Here is a 21,715-nt window from a genome sequence, read left to right as displayed (position 1 = left end):
GAAAAACAAGCCTATAATACTCAACAGAAGCACACAACTGACAATGAACTGAAGGTGTCATCGTTTCTCTGGTATTTAGATTTCGGGTATGTATCTTAGAGAAGTGTCCAGTTGTCACTTGTTCTTTAACACTCATTCAAAGCTAAGCATGTTTGATCGTTGATTGGTCTTTTGAACTTATATTTTGTCAGAAGGGTCTTACATTCTCACATCTTTCCCGTAACTAAGGACAAATGGTGTCCACCAGGTGTCTTTGAACAATCTAGGACTTAGCTAATTAATTTGTAACTCTATTTCCATAGAAGCCATATGCTGTTGATGCAGTGAAATTTCAATTATATAGTCACTATACAGCATGGTGGCTGGTACCTAGTGCCTGAACTCCAGGGTGCTGGGATTGATTACAACTCCTGTGTGGAGTTTGCAGGTTCACCTAGTTTTCCCATGATGCTGTGATTTCTTCCCATCTTTCAAAGACAAGCAGGGTAGTTGGTAGTTTTGATTTGCTAACACCTACACTGGTAGGGTTGCTCTAGAAAAAATAAACCAAATAAAGTTCAGAGTACCACATGGCCTGTTCTCACTGATGGTTTTTCTTATGCCATGATAACTGTGGGTGTAATTATCAAAGTAAATGAATCTAATTCTGTATCATGTTGTAGATAATTATGGATCCTGTATGAGCTGTACAGAATCTTGTTTGTGCTTAGATACTGTACGTATATAAACATTGGCATGATTTTTGCTATGGACTGGTGTCCCATCCATGGTTAACCCCCCTTGCACCTGTTTCTTGCCAGATCTGGCTTAATTTCCCCTGTGACCCTGAATTGGATGGTTAGAAAATGGATGGATGTAATTCTGAGTAAAGAGCAGTGTTAACTAGCCCATTTACTTCATTGCTAGGTGTGTGAAGTGTGCAGTGAGGACTGCAAAAGATGAAAAAGGCTGTTTTGCTTTCAAGCTCTGGAATTATTATTTTTCATCCAAGACCATTTACATTCAAAATAGTTACTAAATTATATTTCTAAATTATTTTTTTGTTGGGGGGAGGGACTCTGAAAACTTGAATAACACTTCCTTGTTTCGTTTTAAACAATGGAATGGGAGCAGTGTGGCTCAGGGAAATCTGGAGCTATGTTACTTGTGATACGGTGTCCTTAAACATGATAAGGGTGCATTGTTGTCTCTGTCTTTGAACCAGCTCTGCTGTGGTCAGGGCATGAAAGCGCAGCTAAAGTTTTGTGCTTTTGAACAAAAGGGGGCACAGATCAGATTTGACAGGGCAGAATGGTTTTGTTAAGTCCTTGTAACACGGCTGCTAGTACAAGAAAAAAAATGATAGGTTTTGAGTTATGTTTACATTTCTGTAATTAGTTCCTTCTAGACATTATTTGTCACTTGTTGGCGTGTTAGAATATGACCAAAGGGAAATGGTGCTTGATGCAGACAGATGAAACACTGTGTGCTGTTTAGCTAAAATGAATATTGTGTAATAATGCATAACAAGAAAAAAATTAAGATCGGCTATTATTTAAGTTTGGGTTTTGTATCAGATTCTGGAACATTTCCAATTTCTTTTTTCCAAATGAGGACAGGTGGACAATATGATACAATTTAGTCCAGTATATCTTTAGTCCAATTAATCTCATTTCAGTTCTCCAAATTGTTGAACTACAAATTAATGAAAGGAACTTTTTATAAAACTATAAAGTTGGCATCATAGAAAACAGGTTTCCAGACCCCTAATAGCAACAATCTTATTTTTGCTTGCAAAAAATTAGCATTTGAATATACAGTCTAAGATTAATGATGATTATGGTTTGTGAAACCACTGGAACCTCCCATTTCCTCAAAGATGTGCCATAATAAATACAGGGGTGGTAAGGGACACAATAGTTAAAACTCTTGTACCTTTTGGGTCCCCAGAAGGAAGATGTCAATCAAAACAGATTTGGTGTAGAGGTTGTACCACTTGTGACTGACCAAGAAACCGCAGAAAAAAATGCATTTGTTGCTTTATCCACAGAGGCTGTTTTCACTCCATTGAAGGTGTCCCTGAAAATCACAGTCTTTGACTGTTTGCTTTCAATTTTTTTTTAGTTTTTTTTTATGGCAGCATACTGTATATCACACAAGCAGAGCCTTCCAAAAGTACTGGGACAGCCATGTCGGAAACAAACAAGCGGTTTTTATTTGTGATCATGAGATTAATATGAATATGTAGATTTATTTTTGGATAATTTAATGAGTATGTTTGATTATATTAGAAACAAGACAGGTTCCAGTGATTTCAAGTTACTGAAAGTATTGGGAGTAAACGTTACAAAAGTCAATATTTTGCTTACATACAGTATGTCTTTCATGCAATAACTTCATGAAGTCTGCAACCGATTCAGCTCTTTTTGTAATCATCTGAGATACTTTGCCAAGCTTCTACAGCAGACACATTGAGTTACTGTCTATTCTTGGGGTGTTCTGACTAATGTTTTCTTCAGCATGCTGAAGTGGATTTAAGTCTGGAGATAGACTTGGCCAGTCTAAGATTTTCCGTTTGTATTTTCTCCTGAACTCCCTGGTTACTTTGGCCATATGTTTTGGATAATCGTCATGTTGCATGGTGAAGCACTGACCAATGCATACAGAAGGCTTTACTTCTGCATAAGCAGTTAAAATGTTTGTAAATGTCAGAATTGCCACCATTAGTGTAGTCAATAAAGATAAGGCAGCCAATTCTGGAGGCAGAAGTGCAGGTGTAATTCATGACACAACCTCCACCATGATTCAGTGAATCTTCTTAGGAGAGTCTGTGGTCCCTTTCTTACTCCTCATAAAATTAGGTTTTATGGCCAGATGACACCAAGATAAACCATGTTCCCACAAATGTAATTGTGAAAAACACAATTTGGACTTCACTGTTCCAGTGCTTAATTAGGACATTGTTCAAAATGTTGTGGGTGTTCACTACTTTGTTTTCAGTCTTTTACATTTGTAAATACTGGTAGTGCAGGTTCTGGTGTAGATGTAATCTTCTGCTGGTTTAAATTTAAAGCAAGTTTAGCTTTTATTCTTAAATGGCTCCATGATTTTTTATTTTTTATTTCATGTTGAATTGGTTTCCCATTGATTTTGCTTCACATACTGTACATTTTAACATCAGTCAATGTAATACCAGTGTCAACAGCAGAATTCCATATGCACTTATGATTGGCATATTACTGCCTCATCTCTTTATCTGTACATAGTTTTAAAAGTTTTTTTAGCTGTATTTTAGCTGTTTTTTGTTACTGTATCTTTAAGAAAGATGGGGGATTGGAAACTTTCTGTTAAACCTACTGTAGGAGGGAATTAAATAAAGAGGTCAAAAAGCAGAAGTAAAAATAATTCTAAATGTAAATGGACAAAGAGCAGGATACTATGTACAGAACATGAAAGGCAAGCTTTATGGTTTCTAACCCCAAGGCTTAGGAGTGCTGTTATCTCCAGGTGCACAAAGTATGGTTGCTTCACCAAAATCACCTGGTACCATTGTTAGTGCTTGTACTGCTGTTAATGCTTAGACTATTTGCTGAGCAGTGGCAATGATGAGGTGAGGCAGGTTTTAGAGGTAATGATTAAAATCCAGGCAGGTCATCGGGATTGAGAAGCAAGACTTAACCAGTCCTCCCTGGTTCCTTTCCTTTTTGGTAGAGGAGAGCTCTGACTGGGCCTGTGTTGCTAATTTTTTTTTCACTTGATTTCTTTAGAGATCAACTGGATCCCTGACCCAAAAGTTATTCAGTTTAGTTGCCGATGCTCATTCCCTAATAACATTGCTGTCTTTCACGTGTGACAGGGGATATTTAAAGATTTTCACTGAAGAAGCTGCCAGGAGGATACACTCCTAAAGTCTGTGAAAAGATCAGGGTGATTAAAAAGCAAAGAGGTTTACAGTGCTCAAAGGCTTTCGTTAACAATCAAGATGCTACGTGCCATTTCACAGTGGTTTGAAGTCCAGTAGGAGTAACATTTCTGATGTAGTGTGGGTTTCAAATGGCTTGTTTTCGCAACACTTAACTGTGCAAAAGACCCACGTACAGTACATCATCTTTCATTTGTGACTAATGACAGCCTGGGAATGAAGTACAAAGGATGGGGGATGTTTATTTAAATTTTTTAATCCATGATCTTATTTGTCCAGCAAATCCTCAGATGCAATATATGTGATTCAGAATTTCTGACGTGTCCGGATTTTCTTTTATTGCCTGCCTTTTCAGTTTGTGGTTGGGAGAACAGGACTTGGGTGTTTTGGTTCTTCAATATTCCCATTGCAGAAACTGTTCAGGTTCCATGAATTGTTCATATAAAATGGTCTCCTGTTACCTCATTTCTGACATGTTGCATATCTTATTGTGTTTATTCTGCAAGATTCTCTGCTGATGTTTTAGGCCACATGCCCAGAAAACAAAAACACATCTCCTGAAAAGGTTTCTCAAGACTGAATTGGAGGAAATGAGATTCTACCAGTGTTCCAAAAGCTGACCATGTTCTGTACTCCCACTCCTTACCAACAGCTTCAGAGCGCTGTCTGATGCCTCTGTACTTTATTTACACACTTTCTGTAGATCAGCTTTGGGGAAACCATCTTAGAAGCTGTCTTTGTTGGAAAAATCCAAATTGAAAATTATAATCATAATTGCAGCAAACATTGTTTTACAATTGCCATGTTTCTCAGTGCTCTAGAATCTTAAACAGAAGCCATAAACAAAAGAATAATTATCTGAGGTTTATGAGAACACATAATGCATATGCATAAAATACTTAGGTTTAATTTAATTGATTACAGTAAAATGAAATTAGACATTAACATAAGACCACAGGCTTCAGGTTAAATTAAGAATTTCAGTTCTGAAGTCTTAGGATAATACTAAGAAAACTTGCTTGAATGAAATAGATCTTGAAGCTCAGTGGAATTCATCGTGGGGAAACTCATTCTAGGAGAAATGAAAGTGAATGGTTTGTTGAATTTGCTATATCATGTTCTGGGTCTATGATAAACTACTGTTCAGTTCTCTGTAGTTTGAGTGACTAGATCCTGGCATCGCTGTATGGCAAGAGAAATAGGTGATTGTGATTGACAGGATGTTCAGCAATGGAAAAATTAGGTTATTGATTTACTTCATAATACAGAGAAACATGTGATGAGCCTAATTAAATGCATTGTATAGCCAGTCAAGGTTGTGCATTGCTTAAGGTTTTGTGGCACTGGAATGATGCTACATGTGGATTTAGGTTATATTACTAGCCTTAGACCTTGAAAGGAATCCATTTGGCCCGTTTGGTTGCTAGTACCTCTTGTCTGGAAGCAGATTTTTGAAAGAAGCCAGGGTATCGGCTTTGGCAACATGGCTCGTCTGTGTACGTTTGGCGTATTGTGTGCATTTGATGTGTAACACTTTCTCAAGAGAGTCTCCTGCTTTGACTCCAGTTTTTCAATACTGGTCGGGGTGCTTGCTGTACCTACCTATTTTTTATAAAATGGTTTGTGGAAATCTTTCATGGTTTGTCTTTTTTATTTGTAACTTGGACTGTTCTCCTTGCTTTTTGTAGATATTTCACTTTACAAATCAGGCCTGGTTAAAGTCCAGGTTTAAAATGCTGGTTTGTACTTATTAATGAATCTTACTTTTAGAAATACTAAACATTTTTGCCACTTGTATATAACTGAACAGCTTGTAGTTTTTCATATGCTTAAGTCATGCCCATTGTAAAATCCGGAATCCTCTCCCAGCATCACTCAAAGGCTATAAAGGGATAAAGAATATTATGTTGTTTTTTATCGGTTTCCTATATATTCAATGTGAATATCTCCTCTACTAGGTGAGTTTAGTTTTGTCTTAAGACTAATTGTGAGTCTACATTGCATTTGTGTACATAAAAGTCATGCGTGACCCAATATGGTCTCTGCAGAAAGTCTCCATGTACTGTACCTTCGTTGTATCGCACAAAGACATATATCATGATTAGGTATCTGCCTAGTGCTGATTTTCTTGTGATATAACAATACTTCTTTTGAAAAATCAAGCAGTGGGAAAATGAAATGTTAATCAAAATAAATAGGTCTGTAATTGAAGTTAGGCAGAGACAGTTTTGAGACTGTGCCTCATGGTTTTGGACAACAGCCACTCAACTAAAATTTAATTTGGTCTGTCTGTAATCTTTAATAGATTAAAAACCTTCTATCTGATGGGATTACTCCTTTCCATTAGGAAGGATGATGTGTTTTAAAAACTGTAAAACTGTTATAATAGGTTTTTGTGGCACTTAAATTTCACTGTTGCTTTATTAATAAATCATCATAAGTGCAGGAAAAACATAATTGGGCCTTTTTTCGTTGTTGTGATGATCTTCTTAGAAAAGGTTGAACTTAAATTCTAGTTTTGAAACCAAATACTCAGATATTTAGTAAGCATTTCCGTCCCAATCTAGTTAATCTTTTACATTTGACTGTGTCTGTATACACAGATAATTTACAGTTTTTCTTTGATGGCACATTGGTGAAAGTTATTGTTTAATGGCGTTTGTTGCAACTTCTGTGATGAACTCCTTAAATGACCTTATCATAAGTTTTCTTTTTCCATGAGCTCTTAATCCATTATTGTATTCAGCTGGGAATTTGCTTTTGTAAAATAAAAATGCTTTTGTTACAGGTTGTGAATAATCTACTCCACTACTACAATCTACTGAGGGTTTTTAAAAACGTAAAATCGCAACACAGAGTTTGCAGAAAAGAGGAGGCTGCTGAGAGGATGCCCTTTGTTTGGTTTTTAGTAACTTAGCGGTTGGTCCAAAGATATACTCCAGCTAGTTTCTTGCAAGAAGTAAGGATATGAACCTCAGCTATATGGATAAGACTAACATTGGCAGTAACTACTGTAGGTAAACCGGCCATAGCATGGGGCAGTGGTCAGAGGTCTTGACCTGTATCTGGAAGGTTGTAGCTTTAAATCCCCGATGAGAAGCTGCTGTTCCCTTGAGTGAGATACTTCACCTAAGTTGTTCTAGTTTAATGCCAACAAATGAATAAACTGGATGGAATTTATTTTGCATGTCAAAGCAAATAGAGTTTTGAGCCTGAATTTAAAGCACATGCACAATCATAACCTAAGCCTTTTTGATGTTTTGCTACCAGAGACCCTATTCTAACTAACACTGCAAATGTCAAATGTACCAAGAACCCCGAGTCATCAGTCTCAGGCGACAAACTTTCTCAAAAGAGCGAAAAGACTGCTGGCTACAACACGAGCCAATCAATTTGCTCCTCATGTTGGGACACGTGACACAAAGCCCACAGATGCATAACCGTCACATTTTAAACAAGAAAATTCAAAAGCTTGAATTGCCTCAGTGTTAGTTTTTTTAAAACTGAGATTATCAAAAGATGATTGTTCCGCTGAGGTTTATGTTAAGTGTTCATATTTTCTGGATATTTTAATGATTGCATTTTATTTTTACTTGTCACTTTCTAACCAAGGGTGTTTTTGTCTCTTAATTGCTTTCTTAGAAAAAAATATAGTTTGTTCATCATTTTCTGAGAAATTATCTATGGTAAAAGGAGAAAGAGTCATCAGTGAAACCTTTGTGTTTTTTAACACAAAACAAAGTGAATAGATTAAAGCCCAGAAATTACACAGACCTTTTCATCCCATCAGCCTTTTCAGTTATGATGGAGCACCCATTTTGCAAAGTAATGAAGAGATAAGGAGTTTAGATAGATTGGAAAGATTGAAAAGAGGCTCAAAATACTCTATATATTTACAGACTATCCAAGCTAGTAATTGAATAATTGGATAATGCGCAGCACACCTTGTTGCTGTGCTGCAGTCTTGTATATACTACAGCAAAGAGTGTGTTGCAACTCCCTTAACGCCATCTGTCATTAATAAGCTTGGTTCAGTGCTTCCTTTTAAAATAACATTACTTTATTTAGTTTTTCTTAAGAAGTTATTTCTGACTGATGAAGCCACAGCATTTCTTTCTTTAGTGGTCTTTGCTTTAACAAGATTACTTTGTCAGTACTCTGTCCACAACTGTAAAAAAAATACCAAGGCCTTTTTCCAAAATGCAGTTTCATCTTTGTGATGTTTCATTTAGCAAGGACGCAGTGACATGTTGTGCAAACGATTTCCAGAGATGCGTGATCGTGTCTTGGCAAGCTGTCGTGTCAGTTTTTCTCTCCATTCTGAAAGAGCTTGCCGTTGTTCTACGACACTTCTGGTACGTGGAGGTGTATTCTCCAGTGGGGAATGAATCTTTTTCTCTCTCGGAGCCGAGATGGGTTCTCCTGTCTGCAGAATGGAAACTCCTAGCCTGTAAGCTTGACATTTGTATCTGGGTTTTGCTGTGTTTACCACTGAGTAAAAAGTACTTGGCTCCATCTTTGGTTTTATTTATGAGCTATGTATTCAAATCCCTTTTCAACAAAGCTAAACTTAATCTGGAAATTAATATTTTGTTTGTTTCTGTAATTTAGACTATAAATCCAACAGTACTACTGAGATTGCTTGTTAGAGTACACAGGGCAATAGTCCTGGCCTTCTCTGGACGAAACCAGAGCAGTACAGTTGCATGTGTATCAATGTAGTAGTTCTATTAAATCTACTATTTATATTGCATAACTTGAAACTAAGACAGCTTTATTGGTGGGTTTCTATATCACTTTCCTAGGTCCTACAAATGATAAGTACATAGTGTCTAACCTGATAATGCTAAGTGGCTTAAAAATACTTGCAATCGCCTCCAAGGAAGACTACCTCTGTAAAACTCTTCTCCCTTTTGAAGTGATCATTTTTCCTCCTAAAATCATGATCTGTATACCTTATTAATTGCAAGTTAATGGAATTTATAGTTGCCAATATATTTACCTCAAAGATTGGTCTGTATGTTTTCTAATGTGACTGCTTGACAAGCTTCTTCTGCTGCTTCTCCTGCGAGATTTTTTTATTTTGTTCGGCAGGTGTCTTCTGTTTCGCTCATTGTCGATCCCTGCAAGTTTTATCAAAAGAGTGTAATAATCAGATTTAAAAAACGCTTTACATTTAAAGTTCAGAATTGTGCTAGAAAGCTGCAGTTGGGAGAGAAAAATGCTGTATTTTCTTCATTTGTACTCATGACCATATGCACCATGATGCAGTCTCGAACTACTGAATAATGAGATAATCCGCTTTTATATAGCAGAGTCAAAATTTAAATTGCTGCAGAACCTGTGAGAAAACCATGAGAAGCAGAAGCCCTTAAATGTTAGTGTCCTGCCCTTTTCAGCTCTCTTCTATGTAAAATATAATGTGGAAAGACTATCAGTCCTTTGCAGAGGATGCTGTACAGCCTTCACGAAGTATCGTAGTACAGCAGCCATTTACAAAGATACGCTTGTAATGTCATGTCATGAACTTGGATATTTTTCTCAAAGATGGCAGGTGTCCTTAGGCCTGAAGGTGTAGAGCCTGTTGAAAATCCTCTGGTTACGGTTTATAACAGAGGGCTGAAAGTACCGCCACCCCAGCTGGGCTTCCATAATTATACCTGTCATTGTCTGCCAGCTGGGGACCTCCGAGCAGGAGGAGAGAAAAGCCCGTCTGTCTGTAAGAGGTGCACTGTTTCATTAGCGCTAAGGCTTTTGTTTTCTCCATTCACAGGTATGACATCTGCACTTACAAAAATAAACCCTGTGGGACCCTTGGTGAGTGTGAAACTTTATCTTGTATTATAGAACAAGTGTTTTTTTTTTAAACAAATGTGTAGAGTTCGTGCCTTTTCAGGTGCGTTAGTAAAGCGAGCTGAGTAGTCCCTGTGCTTTTAGTATTTTGTTGTTGGCTTTTCTGGGACAAATATGGACACCCCTTACAAGCTTGCACTCTTAATACTTGAAAGGAAACGTGTGCAAGGAGCTTTGAAGGTCGATAAGTATGACCAACAGAGCTTCTCCAGCCCTTGTGAACCAACTGCCTTGGGTGCTACTTAGAGGCCAAACTCAGCCACAGATGCTTTTGTAATGATGAATCAACCCTGGTTCATTTTTTTTTTCTCATGAGTATACTTTAAAGGTTGGTTACATTCCCACGGGAATGTTGAAGACAACCTTACATTTTCTGTAGGTCACAAGCCAAGTTTGGTCACTTGGCACGGTTTTGGCCTGAAGCTGGGTAAGAGACGAAACGAGAGCTCCGACACGGCGCGCAGCGTGCCAGTTGACCAGCACGGCCCTCTGGGAGTCTGTGTTCCATTTTAAAACAATGTTAGAGAAATCTCTTCATGCTTCTCCATGTCCCTCCCAGCGGAGGATTTTTAGCATCTGGACAAGTGAACAGCTGACATTAGTATGTGGTGAAGCGGTTTGTCCTGTGGCCAGAAGGCACATGATCAAGTTAGTGACTGACATGGGGATTCAAAGCTTAAGCTACTCATTTTCCCATTCTTAGCACTAACTATAAAACAGTGGCTATATATAGAGTGCGCTAAACGTGTGGGGGGAAAAAAGCATTTCCCAGTTTCTGCTCATTATCATTTGGATGTTTAAGCTAAGAGATATTTTTCTGCCTTTGACAGAAGGGTTTGAGAAACACCCTGAGTCCACAGTGCCCTGACGCACAGGAGGCAGCAGCAGTGCAGAATCTTTGGGTTGCCTGGGTAGAGGATAGGCCTGGCTAAAGAACTAGGTTGTTCAAAAAGAAAACGGAACTCGGGAAAGATTATAGGAAAGCATACTTTCAGGGTGGAACGTTCATTCAGCAAGCAACCGGGAACTGACTTGGTTGTATTTATGTTTGGTAAAATATTGACTACTTTTATTGTAGGCTTCTGATTTTGGAATCTTCCTGAAGGTTTACATGCCTTAAAATCACTAGTCAGTAAATGCTGTTTTGGCCAGTTAAATATGTTACTTTGCTGAACAGTTACCAAAGATGATATGCTATTTTTTTTACCCAGACGTGTCACTCTGATTGCTCCAGTAAATACCCTCCCTCATTAACGAGATCCCCCGGTTTGTCATTGTAAAATGAGAAAATGTTATCAATTGACTTATCTGGCTAACTAAAGTATTGAATAAAAAGTAATTGATTAATGTAATAAATTAAGAGCAAACCAGTAACAGCTGAGAACCTCACTTGACTAACTTGATTACCCAGTTTTCACCTCTTCTCGCAAAAGAGTTCTTACACTGTGCTCCTGACTGTTTTTTTTGTTTTTTTTCTCTGAAGTGATCTTCAGCTCCTGTTTTTTTTCTCCTTCAATTGTCTTCCAGTAAATATATGCATTTAAGCACAACCTTTACATTGCGGATTGTCATTATAATGTTCCTGAGCGCCTTTAAATTCCATAACAGGCACATTGAGAAAAAAACTGCTGCTACTCAGACATTCCAGCGAGTAATTATGGGAGGGAGATGACTGTTATGACTACTAATTTTCCAGCATCCCCTCTCCATCGAACACATCAGATGTGTTGATCTGCCCAAAAATGTTAAGAAATGAACACTTTAAATGGTGACAAAGTACACCTAAATGCATTATGGAAACAAGAATGGAAAATCATCCTCTTTTTGAGTATAAATAGGGGTTTCAGGGCATATCTGTCTGCACAGTTAACAGCTCAAGTTTGATCTGAAACTGGAACTCCAGGTGGAACGATATATCTTAAAAGTAATATCGCAACTCCAGGGGTGGCTTGACAGACTGACCACATTCGTCAAATTCTCTTGTTTGGTTTAATTGCACAGGCATCTGCTTGGCTTCCTTGATTTTTTTTTTCCCACAGGGTCATGATCCTTGTTCTGTCTGTGGCGGCTGCTCTCAGCCCCAGGCCAGAGGGTTATCCAGGGACACAGATGACCTCTTGTGTAAAGGACAAACTTGCAAAGAAAAGCCACTTTCTGTTTAAGCCCGCACATATGCCTTATCCGTAAAGATTCCCAGTTCCCCCATTTGATCCAGGTTATTGTTTCTGCAGTGGAAGCTAGGTTTTAAAACGTTGGCTTATCCAATGTTGCTGTGCTCCCGGGGTCACCATTTGATTGTTGGGCGGGATGGCCAGCGAAGTAACATTTCGTTTTTACCAATTTGACTTGAATTCCTAGAAAGGACAGGGCGCATTTTTCCCCCCCCACTTGCTGCCATGGTAGCCGTTGGAGCCTGTGGGCTTTTGCCTTCCCCACCTTGTCATTCAGCCGTGCCTCTCCCCTCCTGGCTTTCGCATTTCACTGAAAGGTTAGGGTTTCCGTTCTTTCCAACTACGACGAGCACTTCTCCTGCATTAGCACCTCTTTGAACGCTCATTATGAAGCATGACGTTTTTCCCCATGAACGACTTTTCCCTCAGCAAACCAATGTGGGACGTGGCCCTGCTTGTGGTTCTGATAACACGCGCTCGAGCCTTTTGTCTTCTTTCTTGCTTCCCTTCTTGTTGAACATTTTCACACCACGTATGTATATTTCTCATGTGTGTGTGTATGGAAATGGAAAGAAAGCAGTTCACACTACAACTTGGTCATTCCTCTTTTTTTGTGGGCACATTCCAGTGCCTGCTGATAGACTGGAGTTGGGAATACATTAATATCTGTTTTGGTGGACAAGGCAAAAATGGGTTTGGAGTTGCCAGCTTCTCCCACATAGGTACAATATACATGACTATAGATTTGCTCACATACAGTACATACAGTATATAAATAGTCCATGGATTTGTTTTGGATCTATTAAGATTAAAAGCATTAAGTATTTTAAATATGGGAATGGACCCATCTACTGTCAATTATAGCCAAGCTCTTACAGACCATGCCATGGGTTCTTGTGTGACCAAGCAGTTTCTACAGCACAGTTACTTCCTGTAGCACAGTGTCCCTGGTCACCATTGTGGAGTATAGGTTTGGAAATTCTGGACCAAAGTAAAGAGTGCCACCTACTGGTCCTCCAATAGACATTGCGTCAGAAAGTGTTATTCACAACTCACCAATTACGACGTTTTGATTGGTAGAAAATAATATATATGGACTTTTTCACATGAATGTTATTAATAAATATGAGGACAAAACCGAACATTGTTATACAGTATGTGAAATAATTCAAATTTTTTGGAAGCACTTTTTGGCAGTAGTTTGGCAGTCAGTATTTTTTAAAATATCTCTGCCAGTTTACACAGTGTGATGGTTTCATTTTTGCCTGTTATTCCTGGTGAAGTTCTTTTAGTTTGTAAGGGTGTATGTCTCTGTATACATTTTCTGTCTCTATATCAAGTATGAGTGGCCCAGCAATTAACTTTCTTCTTGTCGGAGAACTTCAGTGTGGCTCTGGCTTTGTGCTTTGGATCATTTTGCTTCTAAAATGAGTTTTTGAGCCAGTTTTAGATTGCCTCAAGTAGGTTTTTCTCTACAGTTTTGCCTGTACTTTCTCCCATTTTTCCCCCTCTGTCTTGACCAGCTTCTCATTCTCTAGTGAAGAGAAACACAAGTGAAGTGACAGTTGGGATGGTCTTGGATGGGTGATGTAACACTTCACCTTCAACAAAAAAAGTTTGATTTTTGTCTTGTCCAGCTACAAAACCTAATTTCCATACTATCAGACCTCTTCAGCTTGATCAATTTAGATCAGATTGTGAAGATTCTCAATACAATGTCCTGCTTGGAAGTGCCCTGGAAGTTTCCAGTGACCACAAAATGTGGCAGCTTTGCACGGTGGTGGATCCTGAGTGACTTGCACCTTGTTTAAAACATTGGCTAAGGACCTGATTTTCCTGAGCAAAATCCCATGTACTCTCCAGTTACTAATTTGCTGTCCAGTGGGTGGTCAGCCCATGAAGTAAAGTAGGCCTATTAATGGTTAATTTATGCAATTATTTGTCACTACTACAAGACGTTGTGCTAGTTTTTTTTTACCGCTTAAGTGTGTGGAAAATTTCCAGTCCACCAAAATCTACAATCTAACCGCTTGTAACAGAGTCCAGCGAGTGAGGTACAGACTTACTTATGTTAGAGATTGTATTTATTGTCATTAAGAACCAAAGCTTACTAAATGTTATTTTTTCAAATTATATAGCAATCCTCTTTTTCCAAATACCCTGTAGAAATCGAAGACGACACTATCTCGCATGAAGAGTAAAATTCCAACATGTAAGCTTTCCTGGAAGGATATGTGCAAGTTTTGAGGGTGTGTATTTCCTCAAATTAACTTTCTGTACTTTTTCAATAAATATGTGGGTTCTATAAATAGTTGGGTGCTTCTTTTTTTCTAAACAAGTTAACCAAGTGTTTGGACACCATTATTCCTGTGGGTTTCAAGAAGTGTTTGTGGTTTGTAGGTTCCAGCGCCTCCCACTGTGTGGAAATTTTGTGAATGGGGTAGCTTTGGTGCAAGTCTGATGTCTGGAAAAAGAAGATGGAAGATGCTTTTCCTTCTAAAAAAAGTTTTAGTTTTCATTGCTCCTTTACACTGAATTATGGATGTTTGGAATTATGATGAAATTAGGATTTTGAAGTAATTGTCGAGCAGTAGCTTAAGGTGTATGAATTAGTAGGAACCTGGCATCAAAAGAACAAAATGGGCTGTTAGCTTCCTTTCCTGTGTCCTTGTGAGCAACAATACTTTTCTCAGTGACCAAGAATTGTACAAAAATCATTTTTATACATAGTGTATACCACAAGTTAAAATTCAAGCGAAAGGTACTTGAAGATCAGTGTAACGTTCAACAGCTCTAATTTTGTTGAAAAATCATCATGAGCAAAATTACTATAAGACCATTATAAGAATAACAATTTAAGAAAAACAGTGTAAGACTGGTGAAGGGGCCGAGACAGAAAATGCCACATCACTGCAAGATGAATATTGAATTGATAGGCTTTTACTGATGTAGTCATGAAGTATCAATTCAATCTACAGGGGTTGTCTGCTGTAATTTTTCTAAGGTTTTGTTGTTTCTATTCTAATTAACAAAAAACAGAAATACCCTGTTGTACACTGGCCCAATTGTGTCATTGCATTAGCTCACAAAAATGGCCCCTGTACGCACACTCTGACCCAACCTCTGACCCAACCTCTCATTGTGCCATTCATTTTTCAACACTGCAAGCTCTACAGCAATTTATAGATGGTTCAGCGATGATTGGATCAATAGTCTGTTGCTCACTGATGTCATCACAAGCTTGGGTACATTTGTGAAGTTGTAGGATTAATACTTTGGTGTGAGAAGTCACCACCGAGCACCAGGTTACAGGTTCTGTCCTGTGGGGTTTTGTCTCATTCCTCTCATACAGCCTCGGTGAGAATGTCCCAATTCAGTGGTCTCTTGGTGCAATGCATCAATCCAGCCTGTGCTGCAAATATTTAATTTTAAGTAGGGTGCCCAGAGCAAGACTTTCACATTCTCATCTGGCAAGACTGCAACGGGCATGAGGACATGTCTCGTCAAGCTGGAAGGGTGTGACATCAGGTTCAGGGCACCGACAGGACCCCAAGTGTGGTCCAAGGACTTGGTGGGTGTTGGGACATGCAGTCAGATTGCAATTCATCACTGCGAAGGATTGCAGTGCGGGGGATGGTGTTTTGCTGAGAGCCTAGAAAGCTCTGGCTGGCTCACTCAACCATCGCCCCCAACCCCCCCAGCTACTGCTGGGAAAGTAGTGGAACACTGCACTGGGATTCCTGGCCGGTGACATGATGAGCTTGAATTTTGATCCGCATCTACTTCAGAAAGATTCACCTGTACTCGTACCGAGCACCTTTACCTCTTGAATCACTTGGGAGCTCCCAAGTGTACCATCCATCCCTTTTCAGCTGGCCGGCTCTGGTGTAGGTCTCAACACCTCTGTGTCATTTTGAACTATTTCTTAAAATGATGTCTTTTGAAAATTGGACCTAAACGCACAAGCAATGAAGCATTTTCTCCATGTAGTTCCAAGACTGGTGAAAAAGTGAAAGAGAAGTAAAATGTTTTCTTTATTTCCCAGCTCTGGCTCACATTACTAGGTGGTCCCAAGTTACCACAAGTGAAATTTATAAATCTAACCCCTAGTCTAGACATTTTCCAGCAACAACTGTACTTCACAAAATATTAATGTCTAGCCGGCAAAGCGAAATCTCCCCAGTGAATTTGCGAATGACTTAGAAAGTTAACCTTTCGCCAGCTCCTCTTCCTGTGCATGGGGCTATAAGAAGAATCCATATTATAACTTGGGCTCTTCAGACTGAAACACCTTGGCCTGACCCTTTGTGTCTTTCTCTTGTTTACTCAGGTTTAGCCTCTGTTGCTGGAATGTGTGAGCCCGAGAGAAGCTGCAGCATTAATGAAGATATTGGGCTGGGTTCAGCTTTCACCATAGCACACGAGATTGGTCACAAGTGAGTGAGCTATCTCAACTGGTTCCTACACCACGTACGGTATTCATTTACAATGAGGGTTTCTTTGGGTTTGTAATCTGTATGCACAGTAGTGGGGAGACATGGAGCTACTATGACAATAAGCCAATTGGTGATTTAGTTGGAAGTAAAAAATGAACTAATTATAAAAATGTCAAATCTGTGAATCTGTGTAAAAATAGGGTGCTTTGTGACAAATAGGTATTTTATAACTGCCTTGAAATTGAAAGAGATTAATTTGTAATTCCCCTATATGCCTTAGCTGAAGTGAGAATTGATCATTCAAGCCTGTGTACAAGAAAAATGTGATGCAGGTCAGCTGTTAACTATTCCTACTGATGATTAGATTGTGTAAATAGCTGTGCAGTGTTAATAGTTTGTTTAAAAGCATCCTTTCTGGCCAGGTTTTATAACAGACCTCTGATCAGTGTCACATGTTTATAGCACACAGGCATTAAGTACCAATTTTAATTTCCACAAATGTATAATGCTTTATTCTGTTTATGGGCATGTATACAATCCCATCTTGTCACAATTTATCCTGGTGATCACCAACGCATGCGGTCCCCCTAAAGATTTTGGGAGTGGTTCTTTTCCTAAAATGTTTTATAAACTTTCATGGTTATCCTTTTCTCTATTACTCCACAAGGAGAAAAACATGGTTCTAGCACTTGTATCCATTTTATTTTGCCAATGTGTATGAACACTCTAGGAAGATTTTTTTGTGCTTTAGTGGAATGCATTTAATGAGATTGATTCCTGTTCCTTGTGTCTGGTATCAAGACCTCTAATGACATTTATCCTACCTGTTGGAAGTACACTGCTCATCAAAAGAAAATCATCACATACTGTAGAGTTGCAACAAATTCACGGTTAATATTATGCAAATAACAATCCTTTTGTAGCAGGTGCAGTGACAATTATTGAACACACACGAAAACACGAGGAAATTGATTATGTTGATAAGACTTTTTCAGTCTACTGACAAAGTATCTACAATAAAAGTCACAGGCTAGTAGCATGTGTGGCCACTATTGGTAGGAATACAAGATTTCTACTATATATGTACCTGCATGGTGTTTTATTTGCACCAGGATGCAGCTTCTGCCTTGTGGGATTCTGTCTCATGCCTCTCGTGGAGTCTGGGTGAGTGTGTCCCTGTTCACTGGTCTGTTATCCCTTGGTGCATTGCTGCAATGCATCATTCTACATAGCTTGGGCTGCAAATAATTTGTCTGAAGTCTGGCAAGTAGGATGTCCCCAGCAGGACTGTCCCATTCTCACCTTGCAAGAATGCTGTTGCATAAAGACGTGCCTTGTCTTGCTGAAGTGCTATCAACTTGGGATCAACGCACACACAGGACTAGAAGAGAGGTCCTAGGAGCTGAGCAGTATTGTGATAAGCCCTCAGGTTGCAATCAATCACTGCAAGTGAAATTCTGTATTAATTAAGACACTCCTGTCCAAACCATCACTCTTTGAATGATTTCGTAGACTTGGAAGAGTGTTGTGCTTGTTGGTTTCCCAGACTGTGGCCATTGTTTAGCTATCCTCATCAGGTTAGGTCCTGCTGTAAACACCACAGATAAACAAAAGAATGCACTAACTCCATTCTCCATCCATATTGCCATGCCATATGGATGGCATGAAAGCATTTCTTTCTTGATAAGTGCACAATATTGCTTCCGTTATCTTTTTTTCACCAGGCTTCACATTCAAAAGGTTTAATCACCTCATCACCCGTGCCAAGTCAACTCCCATCACTAATGAATTGGTTTAGTGCTTATGTACCTGTCAAAGTTCAGTGTACTGTATAAGGGTCACTTAATTAAAAATGTCACCAGAAAATGTTTAATCAATATCCAACATGAACATACTGTACTTTAATTAGTATGTGTCCTTTAAAAAAAACACAAATTATTAGTTTTGAGTTAAATCTAAATTTATTTTTAAGGGAGTATTCAGTAGTTAATTTTGTTTGACTGCTTAAGGTTAACGTCAATCCAAATTGTCCCAGTGCTTTTTAAATACATTTGCAGAGTTAATTTGATAGGTTTTCTTATCCTGCTTTTTATCTACAGTTATTTTTCAGTGGGAGTCTTTTTAATTATCAAGTTTTGTCCCTCTACAAGAAATGGTGCGTCTGCCTCACGCATCTGTCACACGAAATGTAAAGCACAATAATCTTGATGTATGAGTCTCCGCATTCCCCTTCCGGAATGTTCACAAAAATGGCCATTTCCTTTGTGTCTCATGTCAGCCTCTGTTCTACGACAGTTGTAAAAACACTCTGTGCCTCTGTGTTTTTTTTTTGGATCTAAAAAAATACTGTACCAAGGCTTCAGCTGTGATGATTTATTACCTGAGTAGAGTAAAACGTCATAAACACGAGCCTTAAGAAAACAAGTCGGAACTGTATGATGTGGTTAGGTTTGTTATATACATTAAACTGGATTTGTGCTGGCTGGAAAGTTCCTTTAAGCTGCCTGGTTTTGCAAGATTGGTTTTTAACAATTCCAGAATAGTATTGACAAAAAGTCCTTAAATACTGAACACAGAGCCCTGAAAAAAAATCTGAATATGTTACACGCTGGGAATTAGATGCCATGCCATGCTAGTGCTGCTAATTTATAAAAAGCCTTCAAGATTGCTGGTGTTATTTATTTGCACTAGTGCCGTTCAAAACATTTCTCAAACTATATTAATTACAGTCATTTGCAGTCACAGTGCACCTTTAACAATCCTTTAGTCTTAACTACTCAGTATTCAACCTATAAATTTTACACTGTCCTACGTCTAGGAGACATTGAACAGTGTGACATTTTTATTCACAGAAGATGAGCAATAATATTGTGATATAAGTGTCTGAAATGCAATACACATGGCATTGATTTTTATATTAGTCTTATAATATTAAACTAACTTTTCATAGTGGTGGATTCTGATTAGGCTCTTGTCCCCCATCTCTGCAGTTTAGTAACTCATGGGTTTCCTTAGGAGTGTAGGATGAGATTAAGGGTGATTTTAAAACAACAAAGGTTGCATCATCGCCCACAGTGGAAACTCCCAGGCTTCTCTGCTATTTTTTAAATTAAACTTGGAATTACCTTTATCTGCGGTTCTTGGGATTAGTCTTTCGTTGGCTGAGTAATACGCATTTATCTGTACAACTTGAACACCCACAACCACAGCATAAAAATGCAGTGCAATTCATACACCTTTGAACTGGATCACTGTGGTTTTCTAAAAAAAAATGGCAACAGCAGAAGCATTTCTATTACCACATGAGGTAAAAATAATTAAATCCAAATACAAGCTGTGTACCACATCAAAACTCACAAAAAGGTATCACAGGGGGGAAAAAAGCTTATTTCCGGGGGCATGAAAAATAGGTTTGTTCGGAAAACTTGAATTTTTTGGTCCTGATTTATATACCAGTTTAACCTCATACTCACTTGTCTGCAGCTCTTGACGTGGTCCTATACAAACCTGCAATCATGGTTTCTGACGAGCAGTTGTCAGGCCAGTAATTATGACTTTCTCATGCTTCAGAAGAGGCAGACGGTTCCTGACCTTTATCCCCCTACAGATGTGAACAGCTGTTCTGTGCAAGCGTCCCCTTTTCTCATCGAGCCCACAAGTGACCAAGGGTTAAAGAGAGAAAAAGAAAACAAGCCCTAATGATACACTTTTCTCTTGGGGCTTTGTGGCAGGTCGCTGACTGCTTCCACGTATCTAAGCTCGTTACTGTTGCTTCTTTCAGCTCAGTGGGGGTATTGTTGCTGTAATTGTCCCTTAGCTGTTCAAGCGCAGTACCCCCCTCTTATGGGCTTGACGGGTCATCATTTTGTAGTGGTGTGACAATGAGGGTAATGCGGTCCTTTGCCTTCCCCAACAGCTTCGGCATGAATCATGATGGAATCGGAAACTCCTGTGGGACCAAGGGTCACGAGGCGGCAAAGCTCATGGCGGCTCACATTACAGCCAACACCAACCCCTTCTCCTGGTCAGCCTGCAGCAAGGACTACATCACCAGCTTTCTCGAGTAAGTGCCTCACTGGGAGGAGAGCCTCAGAGGAGGGGGTTGTTGGAGGGTGGGTGGGGGGCGGGAGTTAAACACAGTCCCTTATTTAATGGGGAGCTAGCGGCTGGATGCTTTTGTTCTCCTGTTTTTTTTTTAAATTTGCATTTCCCCTTTCTTACAAGACAGGATGGCAAATGTCAGGCAAAACATAAAGCATTGAGGTGAAGGGTGAGGGTTAAAGAAACTGACCCCCAGGCGTATCATTGTTAACACTTGCGGTGCAGATTCTGGGAGTATTTAGTGGTTGAATGCCTTGTGCTGTGAGCGTTTATTAACTCTATGGGACCCGGCAAATGCTTTCAAGAGGAACATGGACATTGTGTTGCTTGAAAGAACACAGCTGCCACTTGACATAATTCAGCGTTTTTACTTTGTTTTGTAGTGCGGTTTCAATTTTCAGAGGTTGCTTTGTATATACCTGTACAAAATAGGGCTCTTCAGGTTTAATGTGGGGTCTAAAACTCCTAGAATTAGGCTGCAAAGATGTAGGCACTTTAGTTTCCTCCTGGATTTCTAAAAGGATTAAGAAATATTTTAGCTAAAACGGTTCACAGCATTGTTTTAGTAGGACTATGTAGTTTATAATGGAGTGAAGAAAGATAAACGTGTTCTTCCCTTGATGTAAGTGATACAAGTTTGAATTTTGCTGAAAGTAAGCCTTTGAACTCCAGAGAGAGAGAAGTGATTTTTAATACTTTAAATTTCAATAAGGATATCCACTAGGCCAACTCCAAGTTGAAGGACATTTGAGTAAGTGTTTGGGATGTGTTGAACCTCCCTTAAGCAGATGTTCAGGCAAAGCTTGTTTTCCCATTATGCTTTTTGTTCATAATTTTATTTTAATCACTTTTCATGCAAGGTGGCATACAGAAGGTAAAATTTGCCAGTGTCAGGTACAGTATGTGTGTTACACAAGTAGCCATATGGTCCCCAAAACTCCCTGCAGTTTGTCACGAAACCCGGAGGTAGCAGCAGTAGAAACTGTGCACAGCAGCTTCAAGTGTTGGAGAGCTTATGCAAACAGCAGGCAACATAAATGGATACAGCACTTGGCAATATGAGGAGGTCAGCTAGTCATTTCAAAGTCCGAATGTTTCTGTTCCAACAAGATTGGGATCACAAACACACGTGAAACTTCTGTTTCTGTCTGAATAATTGAGCACATCTGGTATAGAGTGTTTTTTTAATAAGAAGTGATTACAGCAGAAAAAATATTGTTTTAATAATAATAATAATAATAATAATTGCTTAC

General features: G+C 38.9%; 1 protein-coding gene across 1 annotated transcript in view; it reads left to right on the top strand.

The window, feature by feature from the left end:
* Positions 1-21,715, top strand: part of adamts6 (ADAM metallopeptidase with thrombospondin type 1 motif, 6) — a 101,368-nt gene that overhangs the window by 13,380 nt on the left and 66,273 nt on the right. Inside the window, exons 8-10 of the mRNA XM_088629285.1 lie at positions 9,675-9,718; positions 16,256-16,361; positions 20,278-20,424. Coding sequence (XP_088485411.1) covers positions 9,675-9,718; positions 16,256-16,361; positions 20,278-20,424 — 297 coding nt within the window. The remainder of the gene's footprint in view (positions 1-9,674; positions 9,719-16,255; positions 16,362-20,277; positions 20,425-21,715) is intronic.

This window comes from Lepisosteus platostomus, chromosome 4 (assembly GCF_059453375.1).
Source record: "Lepisosteus platostomus isolate fLepPlt1 chromosome 4, fLepPlt1.hap1, whole genome shotgun sequence".
NCBI classification, from domain to species: domain Eukaryota; kingdom Metazoa; phylum Chordata; class Actinopteri; order Semionotiformes; family Lepisosteidae; genus Lepisosteus; species Lepisosteus platostomus.
This window is presented reverse-complemented; position numbering and strand designations above follow the sequence as displayed.